The following is a 25,756-nucleotide window of genomic DNA, read 5'->3' as shown; positions in this document are numbered from 1 at the left end:
TAGAGTTTGGGTTGGAATGCGAATGAGCCGGTCAAGGGAGAATGAGGCGTGCGCCGCCTCCTGCTCTCGAGCACTTCTCCTTCGCCTCCCAGATCCCGGCTTCTTCCTGCAGCGGCCCGTACAGGTCTGCCTCCCTCCTCTGATTGCTTTTACTTATATAATGTTTGATTCATGTGATTGATGTTGTTGCCGTTGGATCTGTTCCGCTGCTAGATCTTCTCCAATTCATGGTCTTTCTTGGCGAATTTCTCTTTTTGAACTTCAGGATTACTGTTTTCTGCGGTTTCAATTGGCGTCGGATCGACACTTTGGCCATATTTCCTACAAAGAGAAATCGTAATGAATTAGTTGGTACCCGAAGTGTAAAATAATAACGGGAAGAGTAATAAGAAGTGAGACAGAGACTTCCCAACCAGAAATCAATTTAGAAACAACTTCCTTAGAATGAGTTATTTTATAATAGACAAGGCACCCTTTTGAATGCCTATGATAATTTTCTCTTGGATCTCTTGTATATCAAACAAATTAATGTATGGAGATATGGAGGTCTATCCCTTTCGAGTGATTGGCTTCTTCCCCCTTCAATTCCCTAGTGCTCTACCTAAAATAAGACATGGGTGCTTATCATCTTAAATCTGTGCAAAAAAATTCATGAATTGACTATAATTCATAAGCCTTTATAAAAGGATATCTTTTCTGTTGTTTTAGGATTCCAGTACATGTTAGCTCATAGACAAAGCTTGATCAGGAAATCCAGTTTAGTCGCAAAAATTAAGCTTTCTGGTTTTTCCAATCCAACAGTGTTCTTTACTGTGGAATTTGTTTGGAAATAATAATTCTGGCAGTAAGAACTGTCAATTTATTTCACAGAACTTAGATTATAGAAATATGTCTCACAAATCTATGAATGTGAACTCAAATTATAATAGTTTGTTTGTATAGATTGTCTGCTACTGAATAATTCAATATCTTGGAAGGTGTTAGTCATCTCATATATTTCTCATCCATAACCCTTTAAAATACATTTACTATGGTTTGCTCATAATGTTTCAGGATTTTTGTTTGAATTACTTAATGGTTGCTGGAAGAGGCATCAGCGAGCTCTTGAGGAAGGATCTTTTGTTCTAGTCATCAGTAAAAATACCTCTTTCTTACTCCATTTTAAAAGTATTTTCACCTCACAGTGGGTTGATATCATATTTTTGTTGCCAATTTCTTTTAAAGGTGCTATTCTCTGTATATCTTCATATGCTTTCAGGATAACCAAATGTCTCAGAAAGCTTCTTCTCCCTCTACCTTTCCATTTTTTTAATTTCTATGCGGGTACTTTTGTCAATCTAGATTAACCAGACACTCAGAGCGGTTTCTTTAATCCTTTATTTATAATAGAAGGTTGGCTTTCATTTCTGTGCCCTTCAACAAAAAGGTGGAATCCGCGGCCCTACACGGTCGGTTCCACGATCATCTGTGAGGAGGTAAATCTTCATTTCTGTGCCCACTTCTTATATTAGGACATCCGTATTTGTTTGAACATTAATATATGCCACTTCTTCAACAAGTATAGGACTCCACATGCCACATACTTATTATATTAATACCTCCTTTTTATTAACACATATTCATTTTAACATTAGCACTTATTATTTGTTGGTCCCATTATCCACTCATTCATATATTTTTTTGAATTCTTCTCATTAACTGCGTTCAAAGAATTGATCGTTGACATGTGTGTGTTATAACGCCCACCCATATTAGTTGTAATACCATTTGTGTGTTATAACACCCACACATTAACACCAATATGGATGCTCTTACTCTAGATTAATCATCTGTTCAGAGCAGTAAATCAATTCTCTATTAATTATAGAAGGATGTTGTCTTTTATAGGAAATATCCTTTCATTCCTAGCGAACTTAGATAAGCAAGCAGATTGTTTCAAAGAGGAAAGCCTTGAATATAGTATTTTAATGTTCTAGAGGTGTTGTCCCTGTTGTGGCTTAAATGACTAATAGAAGAAAATGCAGTAAAATATATCAGTAGATGATAAAGATAACTGGCATAGAAAGAAATAGGCCATATACATAAAATTTATCCATGTAATACTCCTAGTTTCAGAGTTTAAGCATCTCTGTTTTTATTTTTATTTTTTATATTTATAGAACAACCTTACTTCTGAGTGTTGAGAAGCAGTACACCATTCCCTGAGTTAAAACAACTAGTATTACACATCTAAGTTTTATTTTATGTTCAAAGCCTGCAGATTCCTGCTGCTAGAGGAAACCATATGGATCTGAACACTTGCAATGGAAGGTAAGGTGGTTTGAACTAACTGCTCTCAACTATAAACCCTCACAGAAAGATAGCATTGAGCAAATGAACAAGCGGCAAGATTTGATAATGGAGGAGCATATCCTCCTGATCTGAGCCTGATCACTAAGGTACTTCATCTACTTGTATATCTATGTGACTTGCTGCTCTTCATCTTTCTCATTTTCCCCCTAGGTGCGACCCAATGGCCAGAACTATGTGCTTGCTCTTCTCACTGGTTAGCAAAAATCCTAAAAAAAAAGAAGTGAAGGTGTTTTAATTAAAGGATTAAATGTGTAATCCATATGTAATTTAGGTAAGTTGGACTTATTTTTTTGCAAATAAATTCGAGCATTGATGTTCTACTAAATGAGCTAGAGCTAAATTCCAAATGACAAAATTGAAGATGAGTTAGCTTAGTCACAAAAATAAGTCTTTAATTTTTAGTACTGTGGCCTTAAGCTTTCCTTTCCCACCTTTTCCTCCCCTTATTTTGTCCAATAATCACATGCTAAAGTGAACCATTATTGTCGTTGGCATGCTTAAACATGTCCTCCTCGTGTATGAAGACTCTTTGGCATTTTCTTTCTTTCTTTTATTTTTTTAACAAAAAGAGAATTGAAGGATTCAAAGTGGGAAAAATTAATTCAATTCCAAAAGATAAGGGTTGTTGTTCCTTAGCCTACCAAGTCTAAGATGCGCCGCTAACTTTTCCATTTCCACCAAAATGTTTTTTTTTTCATAAAAAATTAATGATTTTTTTAATCAAGTAGACTGCCTTTATTGAATTTGTTTATATAGTAATTGGAATTCGAATTAAATTACATAGTAGAGGAGCATATAATTTATGACTATATGACCGTCTTGATATATTAAAACCGACCAACTATTCGATCGACTATCAGACGCTATTAAAGAGGATTATAGGCTTAGGGAAGAGGGAGGATGGAGATTCTATATGTGTACATGTTTTTATTTACAGTGTATTCTTCCTTTTATGTGTGTAATAGTCAAATCATGATTTCATTATTTGATAAACTGACATCAAGTAATCCAATAATCAGAAGTCTTTCATCTAGTTCATCGAATTCCATTAGATAATCGTAAATTACAAGAGTGTAAATTACTACGCAATTATAGACTATCAGACAGGGTCGAGAAGTAAAATTACTATACAGAGGAGTTAAATTGCTATGCAGATGAGTAAATTGTGTAGCATAGGAGTTAAATTGATATGTAGAGGAGTTAAATTGTATAGCAATTGTAGACTGTTCGACCGACTATCCGATCTACCTTATCTTCTTAATAGATTTTTTCTGAATGCTTTATCATTGTATCATTTTTTAAAAAATTTGTTTTAGGGAATGATCAGACCATACTTACATCAACTCTTATCAACCGATCGACTCAACTAGACAAACTCGAGCTTGTATTTTAATTCGGAAAGTGAGTTAAGCCTAAGTTGGATTGTTCCTCTGATGGAGCCGGTCAGTCGGTCGGTTCGTAGAAATGAGAAAGAATTGCCTAAGAGTGGGAAAACAAACTTGGGTTGACAACTCGAAAGTTAAAATTCTGAAGACTTTTTGCAGTTTCAGAAGAATTTTTCAAAGCTTTGAACGGCACTTTGTTTGCTAGAAAAAAACACTAAAAAGCCTCTCTTTGTTTCCACATCTACGGCCAACTAAAAGCTACCAAAGCAAGTGTACAAGAAAGGATTGAATTTGTGATCGAAATAAGTTAGGTCGGTTCGATTTGATTCGGTTGAAAACGATGGTAAACGCTAGTTAGTTTTTTGATAAAACTACAATGGGAATAGTTGGCAGGTTTCAACCCTGCCTCTTTTTATTCAAAACAGAGGGAAAAAGTCACCCTTGTTGAAAACTCAAAGTCAACTGCTAAACCTAACCAACAAAGTATCCAAATTCTAGTCAACCCCATTGCCAAGTCACCTACCTTCTTATTTTGCTTGCTATAAAACCACAACCACCTCCTTCACCACCTCTTTAACTTAAACCTTCCTCTCTCACAATTACTTCTTAATCCCCTTCATCGCGCAAAGTAACTAATGGCCTCGAGTTCTTGTTGTCGCATCCTCTTCAATTCCTTTCTTCTAGCGGTGTTCTTTTTGATTGTGTTATGCGCGGAAGAAGTAGAAGGCTCAAGGCTGACCCCCGGTGGTTATTCAACACATCATCGATTTAGAGTTTTGAGGATGGCAAGAGCTTATTCCGGACCGAGTAGAAAAGGACCGGGACACTAGTTTCTTTCTAGGTTTATGATACATGGAAGGTGATTTTTTTTTTTCTCTTTTCTTGTTCAAGTTAAATTTTCTCTAGAGTTTTGATTGCGAGGACAATGATAAGCTACACTTTGATTGTAAATGGTTCGATTCGCTAAGGATAACGATGGACCTACTAATTTTCTTCGTTCATTTTGTACTCGAGTTTGGATCGTTAAAATGATCCTAAAAATATGTAAAACGAGTGATTTTTAAATAATAGAAGAGCATATTCAGCATATCATTGTTCATCAAGTTGTCAAAACTTAAACTCGTTAATAAACAAGAAAATCTATTTATATTATGTTGTTGCCATTAAACATTTCGAAGAGTGTTTGCTAATAAAATCTTGTTTAATAACTCTAGTTAATTAATTTTTTTTAAAAAAATGTTTATTATAATAATTATTAACATCGAAATTGTAGTTTTATGGGAAGAAGACAGGGAGCAAATTGAGGACAAACTTTGGTTGCTTTTTAGCACCATTATCTCGAGCTTAGTGTGTGTAGGCAATTCAAACAACACTTCCAAATAAATATTTCTTCATTTTTTTAATAAAAAATGTGTTTATTTTCTCAATGGTCTTTCTTTTCACACGTGGATTTCACTAATGGAAAAAAAAAATTAGAGAGGAAGAAAGACTCCATTGTAAATGAGATTTAGTATTGTATGGAGAGTTCAGAGGGATTTTAAGAAAATTATGTTAAACACAAACTTTGACTTCTCTCTTTCTAGTTCCATCGACTCGACAGTTTGGCACTGGATAACTCGACACTTAGCAACACATTTAGACTCGGTAATTGAGTGATTTAATTTTTTGTTCAGCACTTAAGTAACGACGACCCATTCAAACTCAACAGTCGGGCAACTCGATCCAATTTGACTCTCGACTTCCCAAGTAGCATTTGACAAGAGCACTCTGCTTCCTATTTAGGTTCAAGACCACTTCTAACCGAGCGACCTCAAGACCACTCTAGAGTCTTCGACATTCATGACATTCCACTAGAATTCCGACAACCAATCAATCCAGTCTAACAGTTTGAGATTATCAACTTAAGTCATTTCGACAGATAAAATTGAGTTTAATTTCGATTGTAATTTAAATTCAATAAGATTCCCAATATCTTCAGTAATATCGTCCAACAGAGCAAATTAGGACAAACTTTGGTTGCTTTTTAGCACCATCATCTCGAGCTTAGCGTGTGTAGGCAATTCAAACAACACTCCAAATAAAGATTTCTTCATGTTTTTTTTAATAAAAAAGTGTTTATTTTCTCTATGATCTTTTTTCACACGTTTCAGCAGGTGAATATTGCCCAACATGAGAATCGAAGCTGAGTACATAGATAAAACACAGACGAGTTGAAATAATCGTGAAATTTATAAGACCGTTGACCTGAAGTGGATCAAGAAAGAGAAAAAAACTTTGACTTTAATTTGGCTGTAAAAGGAATATGTCAAACTGTTTGACATCTTAATAATGCAAGTAAATCAGACATCACTTCTCAGCAGATTGCAGGTACGCGTTTGAAAATCCATCTGCTACATTTTGCTGTGATTTCTTTCTTGACTTTTCCTTTACTTTTAAAAATAAAGAGCGATCAGGAACCCAACACATCGTATCTTCATCCTCCTTTTCACTTGATAATATAGTAGACGTGGCAGGATCGCCAAGAGGCACGTGGCAAGGTTATGACATGGTCAACACGCCAAGCTAAAGTCAAACTAATTCGACTTGAAACTGAACTCGGATTCGGCTGGTCCGACTCACAGCCGAGTTCGAGTCTAATCAATCTAAGAATAGAGAGAATTCAAGCACCAAATTTACAGCTATCTATCTATCTATCTATGTCAAAAAATCGAGCCTTTGTAAACATGAAAACAGGTCATAAAGAAAGATAGTGTTTGAGATGAAGCAAAGACCAACATAGGTTAGTATCTTTTCTAAAAAAAAAAAAAAATCCGTCATCTCAATAACTCCAAACGATCGATCACACAACCATCTGTGAAGAAATAAATCAAAAAATTATAATTGATCATGATAAAAAAAGATATTGCTCGATTTCGCTGAGATTCAAATCCTTATCCTATTCTACAAATCTACTTCATCGTAACCAACTCAGCTATGCTCCGAGAGCAACTAAATTTCCTCCCCAAAAGCAACTGCATTACTATTCTGACTACATAACATACAAAAGTAATGAGGCTAGTGATAAGAACGAAATTCATTAAGATTCCTTAATCAGAGGTCTAATCACCAAATTTCATTTAATACCTCACTAAGTTTTCCCTTTTGTAAAGCTTTGATCTGGAGTTCTTCCTTCATCTACCTGCATCTCTCCTTATCAGTGTTTAATGTCCAAAAATACTATTTTTTTTGCCAGACAACAGAAATCATACCAAACTTACAAGAGAAAGCACATATTGTTAATTTAAAGTAAATATACTTAGGTGAGATGACTTTCCAACCCACAAAAGCTAGAAATTAAATTAATACATGAAAAACATATTTGTGGCACACCAAACACATCAATCAATATGTCTTTGGCTAGAACATATGCCAAAGAGTTTGATAAGGGTGGTGGGTGTTTCTTAACCACCATAGAAATATCAAGAAGTTACCTTAATCACTACAGACCAGACAAGTGTTTGGTCTAACCACTGCATCAACTTTGCTTCACGATTTGGAACAAAGAATTGCACAGCAGCTGACGAGTTTTGTTTTCTATATTGCCATCAGTAGATCTGAAAGGTTAGGAAAGAATTAGGTAACAAGTTTCCTTTCTCCCAATTCTAATTGCATCAAGACTACGGTAAATAAAGCAGGCAACTCAGAATAACAAGGTGCTTGGCATACCTTAGTCAAACATCGCCCGGATCTTGGTTGAACTAGTCGGGCGAGAGATTGAGTCTGTAAGTGATACAATTTTGCAAGAGAAAAGTACAATCATATATGCCATCTTCAAAAATTTTAGGAAGAATCAATTGCTATCTATAACCTTGTATCTTCATACCACACACAATAAACAAAGAAAAGGCAAGCAAATACCTTCTACTAAGAATAGAGAAGAAAGAAAAAGCATAAATAAATTGAGCAAATAATCAGGGTTAGGAAGTGCTTCAATGAATCAAAGTCAAAATACATTATACATCTAGTTATAGATTTGTGGATTGCAAGAACAACAAACACATCAAATTGTAAGGTGTGTTAGTGATGGTGAAACCTATTCGAACCGATCGAGACCTCCAAAGCTGGAGGTCAAGATTCAAAAACACAAACAAAAAATGGAAGCAACACAGATTGCGCCCATGGACATTGAATTATTTTGCAAGAGGAAGCAACTAGGTCTACACCAGAGAGAGATATGAATTCCTTCTATTACAAATCTTCACATAAATCAAAGTTTATAAATGTCTAGCAAATAGTTTGTGGAGAGTAAAAATTTAGAACATAGCAAGAGAAATAATCCCAAGTATTACATAGGAACAAAACAATGGATCCAAATGTCATACATAGGAACAAGCAACAATGTGGTTACTGGAGTAAGTTGAACAACAGCAGAATGTTATTAACTTAATCATCACAGACAAAGCTTTGAAGAATCTAGCAAACATGAACAAAAAACTGAAAAAAAATTGAGGAACAAAAAGAATTAGTTGATCAGCTAAGCAATTACATTAGCTCTAACATAGTGCAAGAGATACAAGTGTTAGTGCAAAAATCTTCCACTAGTAGAAGAACAAATGTAACATTTTCACAAACTATGTCAACTCTATAGTAATAAAACACCAAGCAAATATTTAATGAGACTTGCCAATTTATCATGAAAGAAAGGAGACAGAGTTGAAAACTATATACTCCAACACTGAATCCAGCTTAGACCTGAGAGAGAGTTGATAATCATCAATGGTTCTTGTCATGTGCATCTTTCCTGGGGCTTCTCGTGACATGAATCTTGGAGGCATAGACTTCAAGAGCAACATGAAACTCAAATGAAAAAAATTAGCAAACTATTGGGAGAAACAAGTTAGATTCAGATTCTTCTTTAATTTTTTCCGCCTCTTTATCAAATAGATTTGTTTGTACATGGAACAACGAAAACAAGAGCAACAGATCTAAGACAAACCACAGATCTGGTCTCATACCACCCGATCCATAATCCTACCTCTCATAATAGTTATTACACCTCAAATTCAACCCCATACATATAGATCTGAGTATATAAAGCCTAAGATCGAATGTATTTCTGGGAGAAGACATGTAAAATCATGAGAGAAGAAGAAAAAACCAGTTTTATTTATTTTTTCTCTTCTCTCGGCCAAGAGATCGCACATCAGAGGCGGAGAACTGTGTCCTGGAAATCATCTTCAGGAAGCATGTTGAGATCAAAGGGAAGCGACTGCCGACAAAAAGATGCAACGTCGCCGACGTCATCGTCGACGACGGAGGAGGATCCACAGTCGCTATGGATGTCATCGTCGCCGTTCAGAACACGCGGAGGCGGAGGGGGGTTGGCCTGCCGCTTGCTTACAGACTGCCTCGGTCGGATCGGCAACGACGAGGCTGGAGGCCTCGGCCCGCTGAAGGACTCCACCGTGCTACTGTGGCTGCTAGAAGCCGGCCGCTGGGCCACCGGCGGACGTTGGTGACGCTGGTAATTATAAGGGAAATGACTGGAGCCCGTCAAAGCGAGGGGAGGATGAATCGGAAAAGGGAACGCGGAAGTGGGGAAGTTAGTCTTGGCCTTGGGGCCTCGTAGGGCGACGGCTGCAGTGTCGTAGGCTCGGGCAGCGTCCACGGCGGAGTCAAAGGTGCCGAGCCAGACCCGCGTCTTCTTCCAAGGGTCGCGGATCTCCGCCGCAAACCGGCCCCATGGCCGCTTCCTGACGCCGCGGAACCGCATCTCCACCGCTGTCAACGCGGCTGCGGCTGGTTGCCCCGCCTGCGCGCGGCCCTTCCTCATCGGCAGCTATCAGATCGTCGAGAACAAGATCGATCTCAAAAAATAAAAAAAAATAGCCTTCTCTCTCCGATCTAACAAGCTCGCGATGGAGCCAACACCGCCTAGAGGCAGAGGCAGATTAGGAGGGACTTAGAAGCCGTTTCTGGAAGAAATTTTCACCATATTCGCACTCGTCAGGCTGCAGTCTCCGGCGCGTAGCTCCTCAAGCTATCTCGATCTCGATCCACCGGCCGTTCCGCTCCGTTTGGCCTCCCAGCCCCGCCTCTCCTCTCCTCTCCTCGCCCTCTCCGCCAGCCTCTTTCTTTTATGGACCGCCGTCGTACATTTCCACAACATGAAATGACAACAATACCCATAATTATTTGTTTTTCCAGGAAAGGAAAATCTCCAAAATTATTTATTTTTAACGCGAAGTAGCTTCTGGATGGCGTGTCGATAGCACAAAAAAGATACCCACATCTCTACTGTCCTATTGATTGGTCCTTGAGCGGGTCCAGGTCCTTGTGCCTTGAATAGGAGATCAGTAATCGTCGAGACAAGGCGATAGCGGATCGGATCCAAACACGTAGCTCCGAATCGGAATCGCCATCGCGTGTGGCATTCGTTGGGCCACATCTCTGCGGTTGTACGTATACGAATGCAAAAGATGAATGGGACAGCGCTTTTTACGTGCCAGCAACAATTTAGAATACGAGTGCTCCATAAAATCAATTTGTAATTTTCTTTTATTTCAGATAAATAAAAAAAATAGAAAAAGGAATGAAGTAATAATCCGGTTCACAAATTGGCGAGCGATGCGTGTGAAACGCGTAGTCCAAAGTTGGGGCCGGCGAAGTTGCCTTCTCTTCCACGGATCGGACACAAAATAATAAATTTTGCCCTTTTTTTAATAAGAAAAGGGCAAAAAAAAAGAAAAAAAAAAGCCGGCTAAGTATCCGCATATACCCAAACAATTCCCACAGGACAACACGCCTCCATAATTTTTATTCTTCCCCCGCCGTCGGACGCGGAATTCACACCCGCGCGTCCGCCCACGTTTGAACGTCCGCATAAACCCGGGCGAGCGGGGAAGAAAGCCATCCGTCTATTATAAAAATAATCGGTGGATGAATTCAAAATCCCGCTATTTATTTTTTATCCATTTAAATTCATAAATAAATAAAAATTTAGAAACAAACGGACACATTTGGATGACGTGGCCGTCGATTGTTGGACTTGCATTCATCATTAATTGCGGGCGTATCTGGATCGGATCCAGAGAGGTGCGCTCGCGGTCGACTGCGAAAACAGCCAGTACAAAATCAACACGTGGGCAGAGTGCTTTGCGCGCCTTTTCGTAACCCGTGCCGGTTAAAACAGGCGCGATGGCAGCAGACCGGACCGGCCCGGGCCGGACCGGTCAAAGGCTTGCAATGTAGGCTCACGAGGAGTTTTCAGAATTAACCTTTTGTCCTTTTTTATTCTTTTGAAAAAAGTAAAAAAATAAAAAATAAAAATAAAATAAATAAAAAAGGAAAACAAGTATTTCTCGAGATTCGAGTAGAGACTGAAATCAATAAATTTAAGATAAATTAAATGAACAGAGGTTGATCTGTTGGACTGGGCGGTGCATCGTCCATCACGTCGCAATCAATTATCACATTAATGAGTAAAATAAATAAATATTTTTTGAGAGAAATTTGCATTCCAGTACTAAAAGATTTGCGAATTAAACTTCACTCCCCGGCAAATTTGTGAGCAAAAGCTCGGTCAACTCTCTGAAATTGTCCGTAAAGGCCGCCGGCGGTGGCAGTCGTGGTCTCACCACCATGCCGGGACACCGCCACCGGGACGGCGCCTCCTCCGCCATCTGCCCCTCCTCGTCCTCCGCACCCACGTCGATCTGTTGCTCCTCGGAACGGCCACCCAGCGTCACCTCGATATGGCTGTTGCGTGCTGGCACTGCTTTTGCTCAGGCAACGCTCTGCCAGACTGCCACCGCGCGTGTCGTCGGCGCTGCGGCGCAGCGGACCACGTTCATGAATAAGCTCAATTCTTATTTAACAGATAAAAATGAAATAAATTAATAAATTTGTTATATATATATTTTTTGCGCCAAGAAGATGATGATGATACAGTCCAAGAGCATCACGCCGAGAACGAAGGCCAAGTCCTCAGATAAATTATTGGATTCCCTCGGACGGGACGACCGACGACGGCGACGTGTATAAAATAATCTCCATGCATAAGCCTTACCGTCACGGACGCATTCCTTCTCTTCCATTGAGCGATTCGTGGACGGCCGGCAGCTGATGGAGACGGCAGCCCACCGCCGACTACAGGCAATAGCCCAGCACCTAGTCGACGGCCGTCATCCGACGAGCTCTTCTTCTTGGCTCCGCCCCAACGGTACGGCCGCGGAGTTCGTCCAAGGTGAGTTCTACTTTACGTTTTTTTGTACCCATTAGGCCACCTTCCTTCCTTTCTTAGGCTTGTTAGGAATTGATCCTACGTAACTCTTCCTTCTTCTGAATCAGCTATGTTCCTTATATGTGATACTGATTTTATTCGTGGTGAACAAGGAATTCTTTTAGGTTCTCGATAGTTGGTTCTCCACGAAATGTCATGCTTTCTCTGTGTATTTCTTTTTCGTGCCAACTAGAGATTCTATTTTGTTTTATTAAATCCCGCAGAGCAGGGCTACAGTGTCATTCTACCTGAGAAGTTGCAAAATGGAAGTTGGAATGTATACAGGTATTCCTATCACTCATTCCTCAGGCATTCTGCAATATGCTAATCACATAATATATTGATTTTTTTTTTTCAGATCTGCACGCTCACCTTTGAAACTAATTACTAGGTTTCCAGAGCATCCTGATATTGCAACTTTACATGATAATTTTCAGTCAGTATCCTCTACCTTCTTGGTTGTTCTAGTAAGATGAACTCCTACATTACAAAATGAAATGTTTAAAGAGTCCAAATTCTATTGCCATCACAAACATGAGGATTTAAGTTTCTGGTTTCTCTGTTCTTTGATCTTTACTTTGGTTCAGAGATTTTTATTCTTTGCTGAATATAAACGTCTGTATTCGAAGTAATATTTTGTATATATATATATATATATAGCGCAGTTAAGTGATCTTTGTTTTGTTTGGATGTGAATTAGATATGCTGTTGAAAGTTTTCGAGATTACAAGTATTTGGGAAGTAGGATCCGTTCTGATGGTACCGTTGGACAGTAAGACTTTTCTACTTCCTATTTGTTTATCTTCTGGTCCTCTGCAAATGTTTGGCTCTATAGGTTCCAGCCTCTTTCACCTTTGAAGGTACCAATGGATGACATATAGTGAAGCGGGTGCATCAAGATCAGCAATTGGGTCTGGACTTGCATATCATGGGATACCAAAAGTGAGCCAATTTTACTCAAATTGTTCATAATTCCTATTTAGCAGTTCATTCATTTCAGAAATTAAAGTGTCTATTATCTAGGCGTCAAATTATCAGAAACTGCCTTGTCTTCAGTATCCTTTCTTCATCCATTCTCCCTTTTCTTTGTAACAGGGTGCAAATATTGGATTGTTTTTCATAAACAGTCCTGAGTGGATAATTGTTGATCATGCTTGCTCTGCATATTCTTACATATCTGTTCCACTTTATGATACTTTAGGTTTGTCTCATCTAGTTGTTTTAGTTCCTTTTACTGTTTTTGTTCGCTCTTCATGATTGGAGGAATGGAATTTTTACAGGACCAGATGCGGTGCAGTATATCGTGAACCATGCAAATGTGCAGGTTATCTTTTGCGCAATGCAAACACTAACCTCTGTAAGTTTGTCTCTTGACTTTCCAGGCTCACAAACTTCTTAGTTCCATTTTTTAAAAATAAAATAAAATTCTGACATGTTAAAGTGCTATATTCTTCTTAGAGTTGGGCATGCCATAGTTTGGAGATTCTTTTATATCCTTCTTTATTCCCCTTTCTGAAGTTCCTTAATATGGTCTGCAGCTGCTAAGTTTCACATCTCAAATTCCCTCTGTACGTTTAATAGTGGTAAGATGACTGATATTTTGACTATTAAACCTGAAGTGAACGTTCTTGCAAATTCTCATATATTTTTTACTAACGTAGTTAGTAGATTGGTTTGATGAGACTGTATCGTCTGTCTCCTCTAGAAGTGAAGTCAAGATTATTACCTACTCGAAGTTGCATAGTCAGGTATGCTTTCCTCAGCTGCTGTTTCTTGACTATCTGATTTTTTTATTTGAAATGGAAGTGGGGAATGAGAATAATGTCACTGAGGGAATACAATGTTATAGTTGATTCTTGAATGATTATTATGTTTGGTATATTTCACATATGAAGATGAAAAAACATTGAAAGTTTTAGTTAGAAGATGAAGGGATCAAGGAGAACAAATTAGTCATCAGTGTTAATATTTATGTATGATTATTAGAGTTAATGGTTTCAATGAGTTCAAAGGTTTAATGCCATATGGAGTGTTATATTAAAGTTCTATATTTATACGTGTAACGGTTCTCTTCTGTGTTTGGAACCACTCAACCAATAACTTTAATGGTAGACACCTTCAATCCACAATAGGTACAGTTGAACTACTCGAACTGTGCATGTCTGTGTCTGAACTGTGTGAACTGCTCAGTACTACAAGATTTTGATTTAGGCTTGACCTCACTCAGTTGCTTTTACTAAATATGAGATTTTTGTTGCACAGGGGCATGCTAATCTTCTACCTTTTTGCCCTCCGGAACCTGAAGATATTGCAACAATCTGCTACACAAGTGGTACTACTGGCACACCAAAGGTACTTGGCCCAACAAATTTAGCTTCGAAAGCTGTTCAATTTGATTAGGTTTATGTGCTTCTGATACTGTATTTGGAGGATTTTTGTCTTCAGGGAGCTGTTCTTACTCATGCAAACCTGATTGCTAATGTCGCCGGTTCTAGCTTTAGTGTCAAATTCTACCCTTCAGATGTGTGGGTGCTTCATATGGACTTTTGCTATCTATATTTCTCATTCATTGCATCTTCTTGTTTATGATGAGGCCTTTACTTCTTTTCTTTTTTATGTCACAGCTACATATCTTACCTTCCTTTAGCTCACATCTACGAGCGAGCTAACCAAATTGTTATGGCACACTTTGGGGTAGCTGTTGGTTTCTACCAAGGGGTATGCATTTCATATTAAGTAGACTGGTTGACCTTTTATTGAAAAAGATCAAAATGTTAAGAAAAAAAGTCATTGCAAAGCTAGCATCTGTGAATGCAACAGAAGATATGATTCATGATATGGCAGCTCTAAGCCCCACAATATTATGAAGTTTAGAGATCTTGACTCTTGGGTTTCATTTTCGCAGGATATTATGAAGTTGATGGATGATATGGCAGCTCTAAGACCCACAATATTTTGTAGTGTACCTCGTCTATACAACAGAATATGTGATGGGTATGCCATTTTCTTCATCGACATAAGTAGTTGCCAAACATCGTTCTTGACTGCTTCAGCTGACCTTTCCTTGCAGAATCACAAATGCCGTGAAGACATCAGGTGGCTTGAGAGAGCGGCTATTTAATGCTGCATACAGTAGCACTATGGATGCAATAACAAATGGTAACCTTGCTGTCTGATTTAGATAACATGTGCAAATTGAATCATTTTCTTGATGATATTTGAACAGATTCTGCTTGTAATCGAATATGTCAAACATTAATACAATAGATAAATTCATTTTGTAAAATATTCTTAACAAACAATGCTTAAAATTGCTGACCCAATGAATGATCCAACATAGTGAATTCATTAAAAAAAAACTATGACCCTTTTCAAACTACCTTAAAGCAATGGAAATATTGAAAGGACTAGTGATTTGGTTTCTATTTTTAGGCTTTTTTGGTTATGGAAGACTTTAATATTGGTTCTCACTCTCATGCATCACAATCCTTTTTTTTTTTTTTGAACATGTAATTATTGATCTTTATCTTTGTTTTCTAAGAATGAACTACTGATATTACTGTTCTACTCCAGGACAGAAGCCATCTCCAATGTGGGATAGATTAGTATTTAACAAAATAAGAGAAAGACTTGGTGGAAGGGTGCGGTTTATGACTTCAGGTGCATCTCCATTGTCAAGAGATGTCATGGACTTCTTGAGAGTGTAAGTTCCAAATTCAGAAAATGCATTTTTCACAAGCTGCTAAATTTACTCATTGCGAGTTGATTGGTTGGCCATACTATCAAAAGCTTAAGGTTTCAGGAAAGGGTAAGTCTGTTCTTCTTATCGAAAAACATTCTCAGTATGTGTGAGTGGGCAGGCTAGAGTAGACTGTGCAGTCTAATATGAATAGATAAGTAGTAGTCCATCCAACCTACACTTCTCTTTTTCATTGTCTAAACTTATCAGTAGTTATTCACCAAAATGATTAAGTAATCTTCCAGATGCTTTGGTGGTCAAGTTATTGAAGGTTATGGAATGACAGAAACATCTTGTGTCATAAGCGTAATGGACGAGGGCGACACATTAACTGGACATGTTGGATCCCCAAGCCCTGCTTGTGGTAAGCCCTCCCTCTAATGTTTTTGCAAATCTGGTTAAGTTACGAGACAATGCCATCATTTATCATAATTATTCTTAATTTCCCATATTCGAGTTCTTCGATGTTAATTTGAGAGTTTCCAGCACTCATGTCAGTTTACAGTTGATCATAGCAGGCTCAAACTCTGCATCAGTAAATTAACTTTGGTGTTTCCTTTAGTTATGAAACATTGACGAGGTATTGTTCTTCTGGCTCTTTCTTGTTTTGATGGTCTCCTCCAGAGATCAAGCTCGTAGATGTTCCTGAAATGAGTTACACATCTGACGATAAACCTTATCCTCGTGGAGAAATTTGTGTAAGGGGTCCTATCGTCTTCCGAGGGTATTACAAGGATGATGTGCAAACGTAATTTCATCACTTCTAGCTTCTTTTTTCTTTTCCTTTTTTACTTTTATAAAACTGATGTTTCTGATCTAAATTACATAAAAGTCAATTAATTAAACAGGAAGGAAGTAATTGATGATGATGGATGGTTGCATACTGGAGACATTGGCTTGTGGTTACCTGAAGGACGCTTGAAAATAATAGACAGGTAACTTAAGAAATTGTTTGATAGTTAGTTCAAGTGTGTCAGTCAATTCCTGAAATCCTACTTCAAGAATCTTAAGATATCTAAAAAAATTTTCAAGCAGAGGACTGTTATAGTGAGATTAAGGTCCCCAACAAGTAAATAATAGGATACAATGATGCTAATTGCAGACACATTCACAGGCCAAATTTGACAGGTTGAATAGTTACCATCTGAGTTTTTGAAATCTACAGTGAAATGGCTTTATTTTGTTGGTGGAGGCATGATCCTTCATGCGAGGGCTGATCACCGATCAACGAGCATATCGAAAGCATGTTTATTTGTGTAGACCTGTGTGTAAATAACTTTGTTAATTAGTATTGATTTTACATCTTCAATATCAGTGAATGATGTGGATAAAACAGGAAAAAGAACATCTTCAAGTTGGCCCAAGGAGAGTACGTTGCCCCTGAGAAGATAGAGAATGTCTACGCCAAGTGTAAATTCGTCTCACAGTGCTTTGTTTATGGTAATTTTCTCGAGCATTAAATCTATCATGAACTCTGGGTTTTCACGTTCCTTTCTGTTACCTTACAGTAGCTCTTTTTGCCTACAGGCGACAGCTTAAAGGACTCTTTAGTTGCTGTAATATCAGTCGATCAAGACGTACTAAAAACTTGGGCTGAATCTGAGAGAATAAAGGTGCATGGCTGCTAAACACTTGTTATTTCTCAAAATCAACAAGTGTTTACTTTTTCTTTTTTATCTTTTCAGTATGAAGATTTAGGAAAACTCTGCGATGATCAGAGGACGAAGGCTGCAGTCCTTGCTGAGATGGATGCAGTAGGAAAACAAGCTCAGGTGACAATTTGTTTTTGCCTATTAACAATATATATCTGAAGATCTTAACAGTCTGCTCACAAATTGCTATGTTCCTCCAGTTGAGAGGTTTCGAACTTGTAAAAGTTGTCACACTAGTTTTAGAACCATTTACTCTGGAAAATGGGCTTCTTACTCCAACATTCAAGGTAAGGTGTCGATCTTCTTTGCAAGCTAGTTGATCAACAAGAGTAGCCTTTAATGATACATACCGGTCTTTGTAGATCAAGAGACCACAGGCAAAGGCTTATTTCGCAAAGGCGATTTCCGACATGTATGCCAAAACATCTTCATCTGATCCTTTGTGACATAGGTATATTTACTCAAGAGCAAATCTAAAGGGCTATCTGTTGTGTGGCTTCTTAGCTTTTCTGACAGTGTAAAACTATCTATTCGAATTTGATATTGAAGTTAAATTTTAACTTGAACTAAGAAGATTTCTTTCTTGCAAAGTGTATATACACATCAAATCTCTTAGAGCTTCCAACAAAAACACAAAATCACAAGCAGAAGATAAACTGCTTTTCCTTCTGATCAATCCTTAGTATCTGCTGATGGACTCCTCCTCCAACCTCATCTGCCTGTGAAACCTCCTGATAAATATATCAGCTGCATGGTCAATCTCTGACTCATCATCTTCTCTGCAGTTTGTGATCCAATCTATCACTGACCCTCCAGTATCATCATTCAGCTCGAACAAAGAGTGCCTCAGGTCTGGATAATCGTCGACGTCTTCGACGAAATCCAGCACTGACTCTTCCTCTTTTGCTACATCATCCATGAGCAAAACTTGTTGATCACCTATCACTGATTGCAACTTGTTGAGCAGTGCACTCATCAGGACCTTCTTGTTTCGCAGCAACCTGAACATGATGAGCTTGCTGCTCTTCATGGACTTGCTTCTCATGATCGCCGCGAGTGCAGTTGCTATTTTCCTGAAGAAAATGGCAGCCTTGTTCTTCATCTTCTCCAGGTATGCCTTACATAAACTAGAAAACACAGAGAAGCACTACGAGATCACAACGAAAAGGGAGAGGCAAATTTATGCAAACTTCAATGGATCTTAGAGCATGCAAATGTTTAGATTGTGGTTTTGCATGGACCTTCTCGTGATGGTTTTGGAGGCTATTTATAATGGCACAGAGAAGAGGTTTCATTTGAGCTTTTTTCCACTTGGTTTCTTCAATTATGGGGAAGAACAGGTGGAGGCAAAAGGGGAAAATAAAGAGGAATAGGTGGATTAACCACTAAGAAAAGCCAAGAAAAAAACAAAACAAAAGTGAGGAAAAGTTGGGGAAACAAAAAGCCAGCCATATTTATCATGAAGTGCAAACTATTGAAATTAGGTATGATGGCTACATGGTGGTTTGTGTGATTCTTGTGGTGGATGTTTTATTGGATATGTGATTGGTTTAATGATTTTTTATTGTGTACAAAATATCTATTTGGTTTATATACATCAGTAGATATAATTCGTTATCCAACAGTTTTATACGGTCGGTCTCACGATCATCTATGAGAAAGTAAATCAGAAAGTTATAGTTGATTATGACGGAGAGAATATTATCTTGATTTTATCGAGATTTGACTCTTATCTATTTTAGTAAGTTTGTCCTATCATAATTAACTTCACTATCCAAGATTTTGTTTTTTCACTTCTTAGTTAAGCAATTAGATATATTACATGATTAGTAAGAAAAATAAATTTATAGATGGGTAGAGATAATAAAAATTTACTTGGACGGATATTTATATTATTTTATAGAAAAAGTTGATGGGATAGGATGTGCTTTTGATAAATTTTTTTTAATGATTTAAAAATAAAAGATGCTTTTTAATTTTTATATTATATACCATGCTTTTTGATAAATTTTAAAAAATATTCTAAAAATAACGATAAACGAGGGGTTAAAGTGAACTTTTTTCCTTTGCCACTTACGTTCTGTTTGGATGGGGTGAAAAAAGGTTTATTAACGAAAAAGAAAGGGTGGGGAAGGGAGGAAAAGGAAGAGAAGAGAAGTATTTATATTCTTCTTATTTAGAAGGAGGGGAATGTTCATTAACGTAATATATATTACCTTGTTTGGGAAGAAAGAAAAGAAAATGAAATTTAAATATATAAAATTATAAAAATATTTTTACTTCTTAAAATAAATTTACATGTGAAAAAATATGTATAACTCATTAAACCAATATAAAATTTTTCTTATCAAAACTATCTTATGAGATCAACTAAAATAAATATTTACGACTTAAATAAATAAAAAATTGAAAGAAATAATGAGTAGACATATAATAAGCATGCGAAATATAGAATATATATACTTTAGTATGATAAAAGATAAATTAATATTTTTATTTATATTTCTATAAAAATTTATTAATATACGAAATGAGTAAAAAGATCATGCTCAATTGAGAAATTTAAAAAATTTAAATTAAATAAAATTATTTAAAAATTAATATATTAAAATAAAATTAAAATTAAAATAAATAAAATTTAAAATTATCTTCTCTTTCCCTGCCTCTCAAATTAAAATATAAAAAAATTAAAATTTATCCTTTCCTTCGCTAATTTATCTTTCCTTTCCATTTCCTCACCTATTCTAGATAAAAAAATGATAAATCTCAGTCAATTTCATGGACTCAATTCCTAGAGGTGGTCGGCTCGGTCCCATAAAAATTTCTCATCGACCATCAGAGTAAATCGGGAAGCGCATACGACGGCTAATCCAGATGCCTAGCATCCTTTGATTGCATTTTTCATTTGGAAGAAAATTCTTATAAATACATCGTAATTGAGGATCGAATCGTGGATCCTGAATCACATTTCGGATGTCCTACTGTTGCATCATTGCTCCGGGGACCACCTACTCCCAGACAAAGTGTAACTGTTAGTCGTTAATGCGAAGGCGACGGCGGCATCAAGTCAACGAAGGGTACTGACTCCCTTAGTGGAGATGGAGCGTCCCTAGGGTTTCGATCGCATTGCTCTCCATCGACGAGCTCAAGATGCTCCCCCTATCGAGCTGCCTCCCCTCCCTTCTCCTCGTCACTCTCGCTTCCTTCCTCCTCCGCTCGGAAGCCTCCTGCCTGAGAGGCTGTGACCTCGCCCTCGGCGCCTACTACGTCTCCCCGCAGGACAACCTCACCTACATATCCGGACTCTTCAACCTCGAATATGTCGAACTCGCACCGTACAACCCCGAAGTCACGAACTTAAACTACCTCGCCACCGGCATCCGCGTTCACGTCTCCTTCCGCTGCGACTGCATCGATGGAGAGTTCCTTGGTCACAATTTCTCCTACGTCGTCCTCGGGGGCGACACCTACAGAGAGATTTCCCAGAATGTGTATGCCAATTTGACCACGGTCGACTCGCTCGCCCAGTTCAATAGCTATCCGGTGGACAACGTGCCGGAAGGGATGGCCATCAATGTGATCGTGAATTGCTCCTGTGGCGATTCGTCGGTATCAAAGGACTACGGTCTGTTCGAGACCTACCCGCTTCGGCCTGAAGACAGTCTGTCGTCGTTGGCTGAAGCGTATGGGTTTTCTGGACGAGAGGATTTGCTGCAAGCGTATAACCCTGGGATTAATTTCAGCGCTGGCATGGGGATTGTATTTATCCCAACCAAAGGTGAGATAATGTGATTTTCTTCAAAATTCTTGATTAAATACTTTTGTCAAATAAGACTGGAATAAACAATTAAGTTTGGATTCTTGTTATTAGGCTATTTGTACTTGTATCTGTCTACTCGAGTATTTCTCAGTGAACGAGGATATCAATTTAGAGAAACATTCTAAATGCACTTGATTTTAGATTCGTGCTAATGCTTGCCTATTATTGTAATCTGCTCAAGGAGTATAGTTTCCATTTTCCAAGGTTCTCACAAAGTAATTATCTTGTTTCTAGTTAGAACCCAATCTCTAGTTATGGTTTTCCATAAGTATTATATAAAGCACAAAACAAAATGACTTTTCTCAAACTGCTGTTTTGATGCTTGCTGAAGCATATCAATGGATAGTTTCTATGCACTAATATTTACGAGTCCAGTCCTTTTGTGAATTGAATTCTTGTGGGAAACCATATATTTGGCTACGCATCTCTACTTCATTTGAGGTAGTGAAACTACTTTTCAACTTTTAATATCAGCTTTTTGGAAGTGATTGATACTTCTGTTTGCATGATATTGCAGATCCCAGTGGAAGCTATCGTGCCCTTCCCTCTAGGTAAAAAATTGATAATGAATTGCTTGCATTCTCACTTCTTTAGTTTATGTAACATGGGTATCCTAGCTTTTGCTCAAGGTTAAAGTTTATAATTAGATTGTAGTTTAAGTCTATATTAATAGCTTTCCACTTTTTTCTAATATGGATGCACTATTTATGTTTTATTTCAGTGCAGGTAGTAGGCCTTTCTAGTTCTTCCTATTTAAAGATGCTTGCCAGAGCACAGTTTGATGAAGGAAATAATTTTTTTAGCTTGATTCAAAACAATATTTATGAAAATTGTCAGGAATTTCCTCCGGAGCTATTGCTGGAATTTCTGTAGCAGGAGTCACTATTCTAATATGCACAATATATTTGTATATTTACTATCAAAGAAGAATGAAGGCAAAGAAAGTTTCCTTGCTTTCGTCAACACTTGAAGGTAGCCCATCTAAGGGTCATGGTAACTTATTATTTTTAAATAATTCTGTCTGTGCTTGAAACCATAGTTGTAAAAAATCACTGATCTTGATCCGATTCGATTCTTCCAAGATCTCAGGTAAATAAGAAACATAAAAATTATCATAGAAAAATGCCAGAAATTCACCAATATGGTGAAATTGCTGACTATTGATAACTGATAGGGTAAGTGAAGGGTGGGAAGAACAATCTAGATCAAGATTCTGAGATTTTCTTGATGGATCACTGACTATTGATATCTTGGCTACTTATTTGAGCTACAGTTTCAATGTATGGACCAGGAGCCACTGCGCCTCAAGAAGACGGCAATTCCATATATGTAGGCATTACTGTCGACAAATCTGTAGAGTTCACTTATGAAGAGCTTGCTAGGGCTACAGATCATTTTAGCCTAGCGTACAAGATTGGAAGTGGTGGTTTTGGCATTGTCTATTATGCTGAACTCAGAGGAGAGGTTAAATTTCTAATGTTCAGTTAATGCACTTTGTGCTTCTTTATTCTAAATTAGTTATACTTTTGAGGAATGAGATCTTTGACCGTACTTCTATTTGGTGCCTTATACTTCCATGATTTGTTAATTGTGAGTGCAGAATTTGATTATGTAGACTAAATTGTTAGCATTTAGTATATGGACTCATTTGCCAGTGCAGCCAAAATTGTCTAACATATTTGATTTTTTTTTTTGTTTATCATTATAGAAAATTTCAAACAATGTCTGCAGACTCTAAATCAGCAATTATGCTCATGTGTGAGAGTAAGACCTACAAGGAAGCATAACTGTTGTCTGGTGTTTTCAATTTTAATGTGTATTTATTTGAAGTATTGGCTACTTTTCTCAACTTAAAAGTTAGAACACCTTATTTCCAAGTCTCTCCTAACTTCTGATGACCTTGATATTTCTTTCTGTAGAAAGCTGCCATCAAGAAAATGGATATGCAGGCAACTAATGAATTTCTTGCTGAATTAAAAGTCTTAACGAATGTTCATCACTTGAATTTGGTAAGTTTCAGTTCATTTTATGTAGTTTGGTTAGAATAGGAAAATTTTTGGCATTCATATTGCTACTCTTATATATGAGTGCTGTGTGTGTTAGTGCATATATTATTCTTTAGAGTACACTTGGTTTGTGGTAAATTTGAAAGGTTCGTTAGAATGCAATATAGGAATGTCACACTCACATTTAGTTACATGACTTGTGCAAAATTTCCTGTCATCTGGCATTGTCTGCATGGCACGTGTGCATATCCGGCGGGATTGCATGCATGCTGAACTGCATATGCAGCCATACTGTTTTTCCTTTTAATTGGTTCTCCAGCCGAGGCTAATTTATTTGTTTGATTCCATATGTATTTAGGTATAATATTGACATGAAACGGTGACTAATCTGGATTATGTTTAATTTAGTGCAACATAATAATGCATAAAATGAGAATGAAAGAGAGCTATCAACTAGTATGATAATTTTTTAAGGAATAGAGCAAAAAGAACTTACACCTGGGTTGCATTTGACATGAGATTTAGTTGCAAAAACTTCAAGAGCCAGAATTAAGTCAACCAAGAGATTCACTTATATCATATAAGAAAATTCAATGAATCATAACTAAATATAGAACACATCATCACTATACTTTACTTGTCAAAGTAAACTTGGGGAGTAAGCAAGCAATATCTCTTCCATTGGACAATCAAACCAACTAAATGTGTACCGCACATCAATTATAAGCCTTATCACTCAAATACAGAAAAACAAACTCTTCTATAGACCTTGCTTATTGCAAATCAAGAAAAAAATATATTCCACATTTAATGTACGTCAGATTGGTCTCCTGCCATATAGAAATATTCGCCTTCAGATTTAGATTCGCTTTCATTTACAATATTTTTGCAACCTTTATTGCATGTAATTTTTATCAATGCACTAAGGAAAAACTCTTTTATGGGACTGAAGGAAATTCTAGTTGCAAATAAGCAAGAAATCTCAACATGTAATCTCTAACAAGCCTCACTATGTATGCTGCTTGGTATGCTACTACTATATCAGTCTAGTCTCATATAGGTGCAGTAACAGATCAAGACTTTGACCATAAGTTATAAAATATGAGGGATCTGGGTAATATGCAAAACTGGATCAAAATGCTGCTTCACACTAACCATAATAGCATGGCATACCTCCCTCGTTAAGATACACTCAAGCAACTAAATCTTTTTATGAACTACCCGTTGTGATACACTGTCATATGTAGTCAATGTTTAATATTATACTTTGTATAGTTTTGTTATCATTTTTGTGTCAATGTAGGATAGTTCGTTCGATTGCCCACATTGGAAAACTGAATCCTCAATTTGCAGAAGTTTGGTGCATTAAGTCATTGAATGTGCTGACTTTTTGTAGGTGCGCTTGATAGGATACTGCACTGAAGTTTCTTTATTTCTTGTGTATGAATTCATTGATAATGGGAACTTGAGCGAGCATTTACGTGGGGTAGGTAAGAAGACTGCAAAAAGTTGGCATTCTATAAAATTGCAAGGTAAAACATTCTTCTATGTCAGTATTTTACAAGGGTGTCTATCTGGTTACAGGCAGAGAACCTTTAGCCTGGGTTACAAGGGTGCAAGTTGCTCTTGATTCAGCCAGGGGTCTAGAGTACATCCATGAGCATACTGTTCCAGTTTATATTCACCGCGATATCAAATCTGCAAACATATTGTTAGACAAGAAGTTCCGCGCTAAGGTTATTATTGTCATTTTGACTAGCAGTAAGCTCAATGCTAAAAGTCAGTTGTCTTGCAGGTTGCTGATTTTGGCTTAACAAAACTTACTGAAGTAGGTTCCTCTTTACAAACACGACTTGTTGGAACATTTGGTTATATGCCTCCAGAGTAAGAAGCAAATTATTTTGATAATATGGCTTATTGTTCTTATGGTTCCAGGTACCTAAAAGTTCCCAAATAAGATGATTCTTCAGGATATGACAGCTTTTAATGGAATACTAGCCGTTTCATAAGATCAAAACTTCTCATTTCTAGACCTTGAAATTTCAATTCTTCCCTTGATCTTTTCTTCAGTTTCTCAACAAATATGGACCTGATAGCAATTTCTTCACGGGTGTCAGAGTACTGTGATTTGTGAGATTGAATTAAGAATTTCCATTCTCCATTTTAAATCCTTCATAAAAAAATACTTTATTTTATTGATAAAATTTCAATTTGATAAGCCCAATGTTTCCTGTATTGTAGGACGTTATGATATAGCAGATAAATTCTTAAAATACCTTAATGTTATTTTTTTAATTGTGTTAATTTCCATCAATTTTCCTTTTGATGGTGCTAAGTTTGACTGGCTAAGTACTTATCTTAAAAGTTCAAGATGTTAGGAAAGCACCTATCTACATTTACATTGTTTACACTCCCTCTCATGCATTGCTTGGTGAGCTTTACAGTCTCAAGCCAACACATTAACATGCTAAATTTAACTCGTGCTGTGTTATTGTCAATCGTAAGATTTAGATAAGAGAGCCAATATATCTTGCTGTGATGT

General features: G+C 37.2%; 4 protein-coding genes across 4 annotated transcripts; 2 read left to right on the top strand and 2 right to left on the bottom strand.

Annotated features, from left to right (window-relative positions):
* Positions 1-8,624: 8,624 nt before the first annotated feature.
* On the bottom strand, positions 8,625-9,821 carry LOC141829270 (ethylene-responsive transcription factor 3-like). Its single transcript, XM_074716706.1, has one exon. It carries the CDS (start codon positions 9,547-9,549, stop codon positions 8,920-8,922), a length of 630 nt encoding a protein of 209 aa, XP_074572807.1. The 5' UTR covers positions 9,550-9,821; the 3' UTR covers positions 8,625-8,919.
* Positions 9,822-11,840: 2,019 nt separating this feature from the next.
* Positions 11,841-17,834, top strand: LOC141829488 (long chain acyl-CoA synthetase 6, peroxisomal-like). The gene is made up of 23 exons (XM_074716971.1): positions 11,841-11,961; positions 12,222-12,282; positions 12,356-12,433; positions 12,698-12,769; positions 12,858-12,939; positions 13,093-13,198; positions 13,278-13,354; positions 13,536-13,580; positions 13,659-13,745; positions 14,260-14,349; positions 14,443-14,522; positions 14,622-14,715; positions 14,903-14,991; positions 15,068-15,156; positions 15,571-15,700; positions 15,982-16,100; positions 16,361-16,484; positions 16,585-16,671; positions 17,073-17,176; positions 17,264-17,349; positions 17,422-17,508; positions 17,589-17,675; positions 17,751-17,834. Exons 1-23 carry the CDS (start codon positions 11,841-11,843, stop codon positions 17,832-17,834), a joined length of 2,079 nt encoding a protein of 692 aa, XP_074573072.1.
* A 171-nt stretch (positions 17,835-18,005) lies between these two features.
* Positions 18,006-18,630, bottom strand: LOC141828818 (uncharacterized). Its single transcript, XM_074716206.1, has one exon. It carries the CDS (start codon positions 18,488-18,490, stop codon positions 18,068-18,070), a length of 423 nt encoding a protein of 140 aa, XP_074572307.1. The 5' UTR covers positions 18,491-18,630; the 3' UTR covers positions 18,006-18,067.
* A 1,844-nt stretch (positions 18,631-20,474) lies between these two features.
* Positions 20,475-25,696, top strand: LOC141829370 (chitin elicitor receptor kinase 1-like). Its single transcript, XM_074716825.1, has 9 exons — positions 20,475-21,166; positions 21,726-21,759; positions 21,930-21,934; positions 22,046-22,180; positions 22,482-22,672; positions 23,128-23,217; positions 24,611-24,704; positions 24,799-24,950; positions 25,010-25,696. Exons 1-9 carry the CDS (start codon positions 20,539-20,541, stop codon positions 25,100-25,102), a joined length of 1,422 nt encoding a protein of 473 aa, XP_074572926.1. The 5' UTR covers positions 20,475-20,538; the 3' UTR covers positions 25,103-25,696.
* Positions 25,697-25,756: the final 60 nt, after the last annotated feature.

Source organism: Curcuma longa, chromosome 5 (assembly GCF_044706935.1).
Source record: "Curcuma longa cultivar G26 ecotype Majalengka, Jawa Barat chromosome 5, ITB_CL_G26_1.1, whole genome shotgun sequence".
Taxonomy (NCBI): domain Eukaryota; kingdom Viridiplantae; phylum Streptophyta; class Magnoliopsida; order Zingiberales; family Zingiberaceae; genus Curcuma; species Curcuma longa.
This window is presented reverse-complemented; position numbering and strand designations above follow the sequence as displayed.

Coding starts and splice junctions, on each gene's coding strand:
- LOC141829270 (XM_074716706.1), bottom strand. CDS start 9,549: ATGAGGAAGGGCCGCGCGCAGGCGGGGCAACCAGCCGCAGCCGCGTTG.
- LOC141829488 (XM_074716971.1), top strand. CDS start 11,841: ATGGAGACGGCAGCCCACCGCCGACTACAGGCAATAGCCCAGCACCTA. Junction 12,283..12,355: donor GGAAGTTGGAATGTATACAG/GTATTCCTATCA, acceptor TTTTTTTTTCAG/ATCTGCACGCTCACCTTTGA. Junction 14,350..14,442: donor GTACTACTGGCACACCAAAG/GTACTTGGCCCA, acceptor TTTTGTCTTCAG/GGAGCTGTTCTTACTCATGC.
- LOC141828818 (XM_074716206.1), bottom strand. CDS start 18,490: ATGAAGAACAAGGCTGCCATTTTCTTCAGGAAAATAGCAACTGCACTC.
- LOC141829370 (XM_074716825.1), top strand. CDS start 20,539: ATGCTCCCCCTATCGAGCTGCCTCCCCTCCCTTCTCCTCGTCACTCTC. Junction 23,218..24,610: donor ATGTTCATCACTTGAATTTG/GTAAGTTTCAGT, acceptor GACTTTTTGTAG/GTGCGCTTGATAGGATACTG. Junction 24,705..24,798: donor CGAGCATTTACGTGGGGTAG/GTAAGAAGACTG, acceptor ATCTGGTTACAG/GCAGAGAACCTTTAGCCTGG.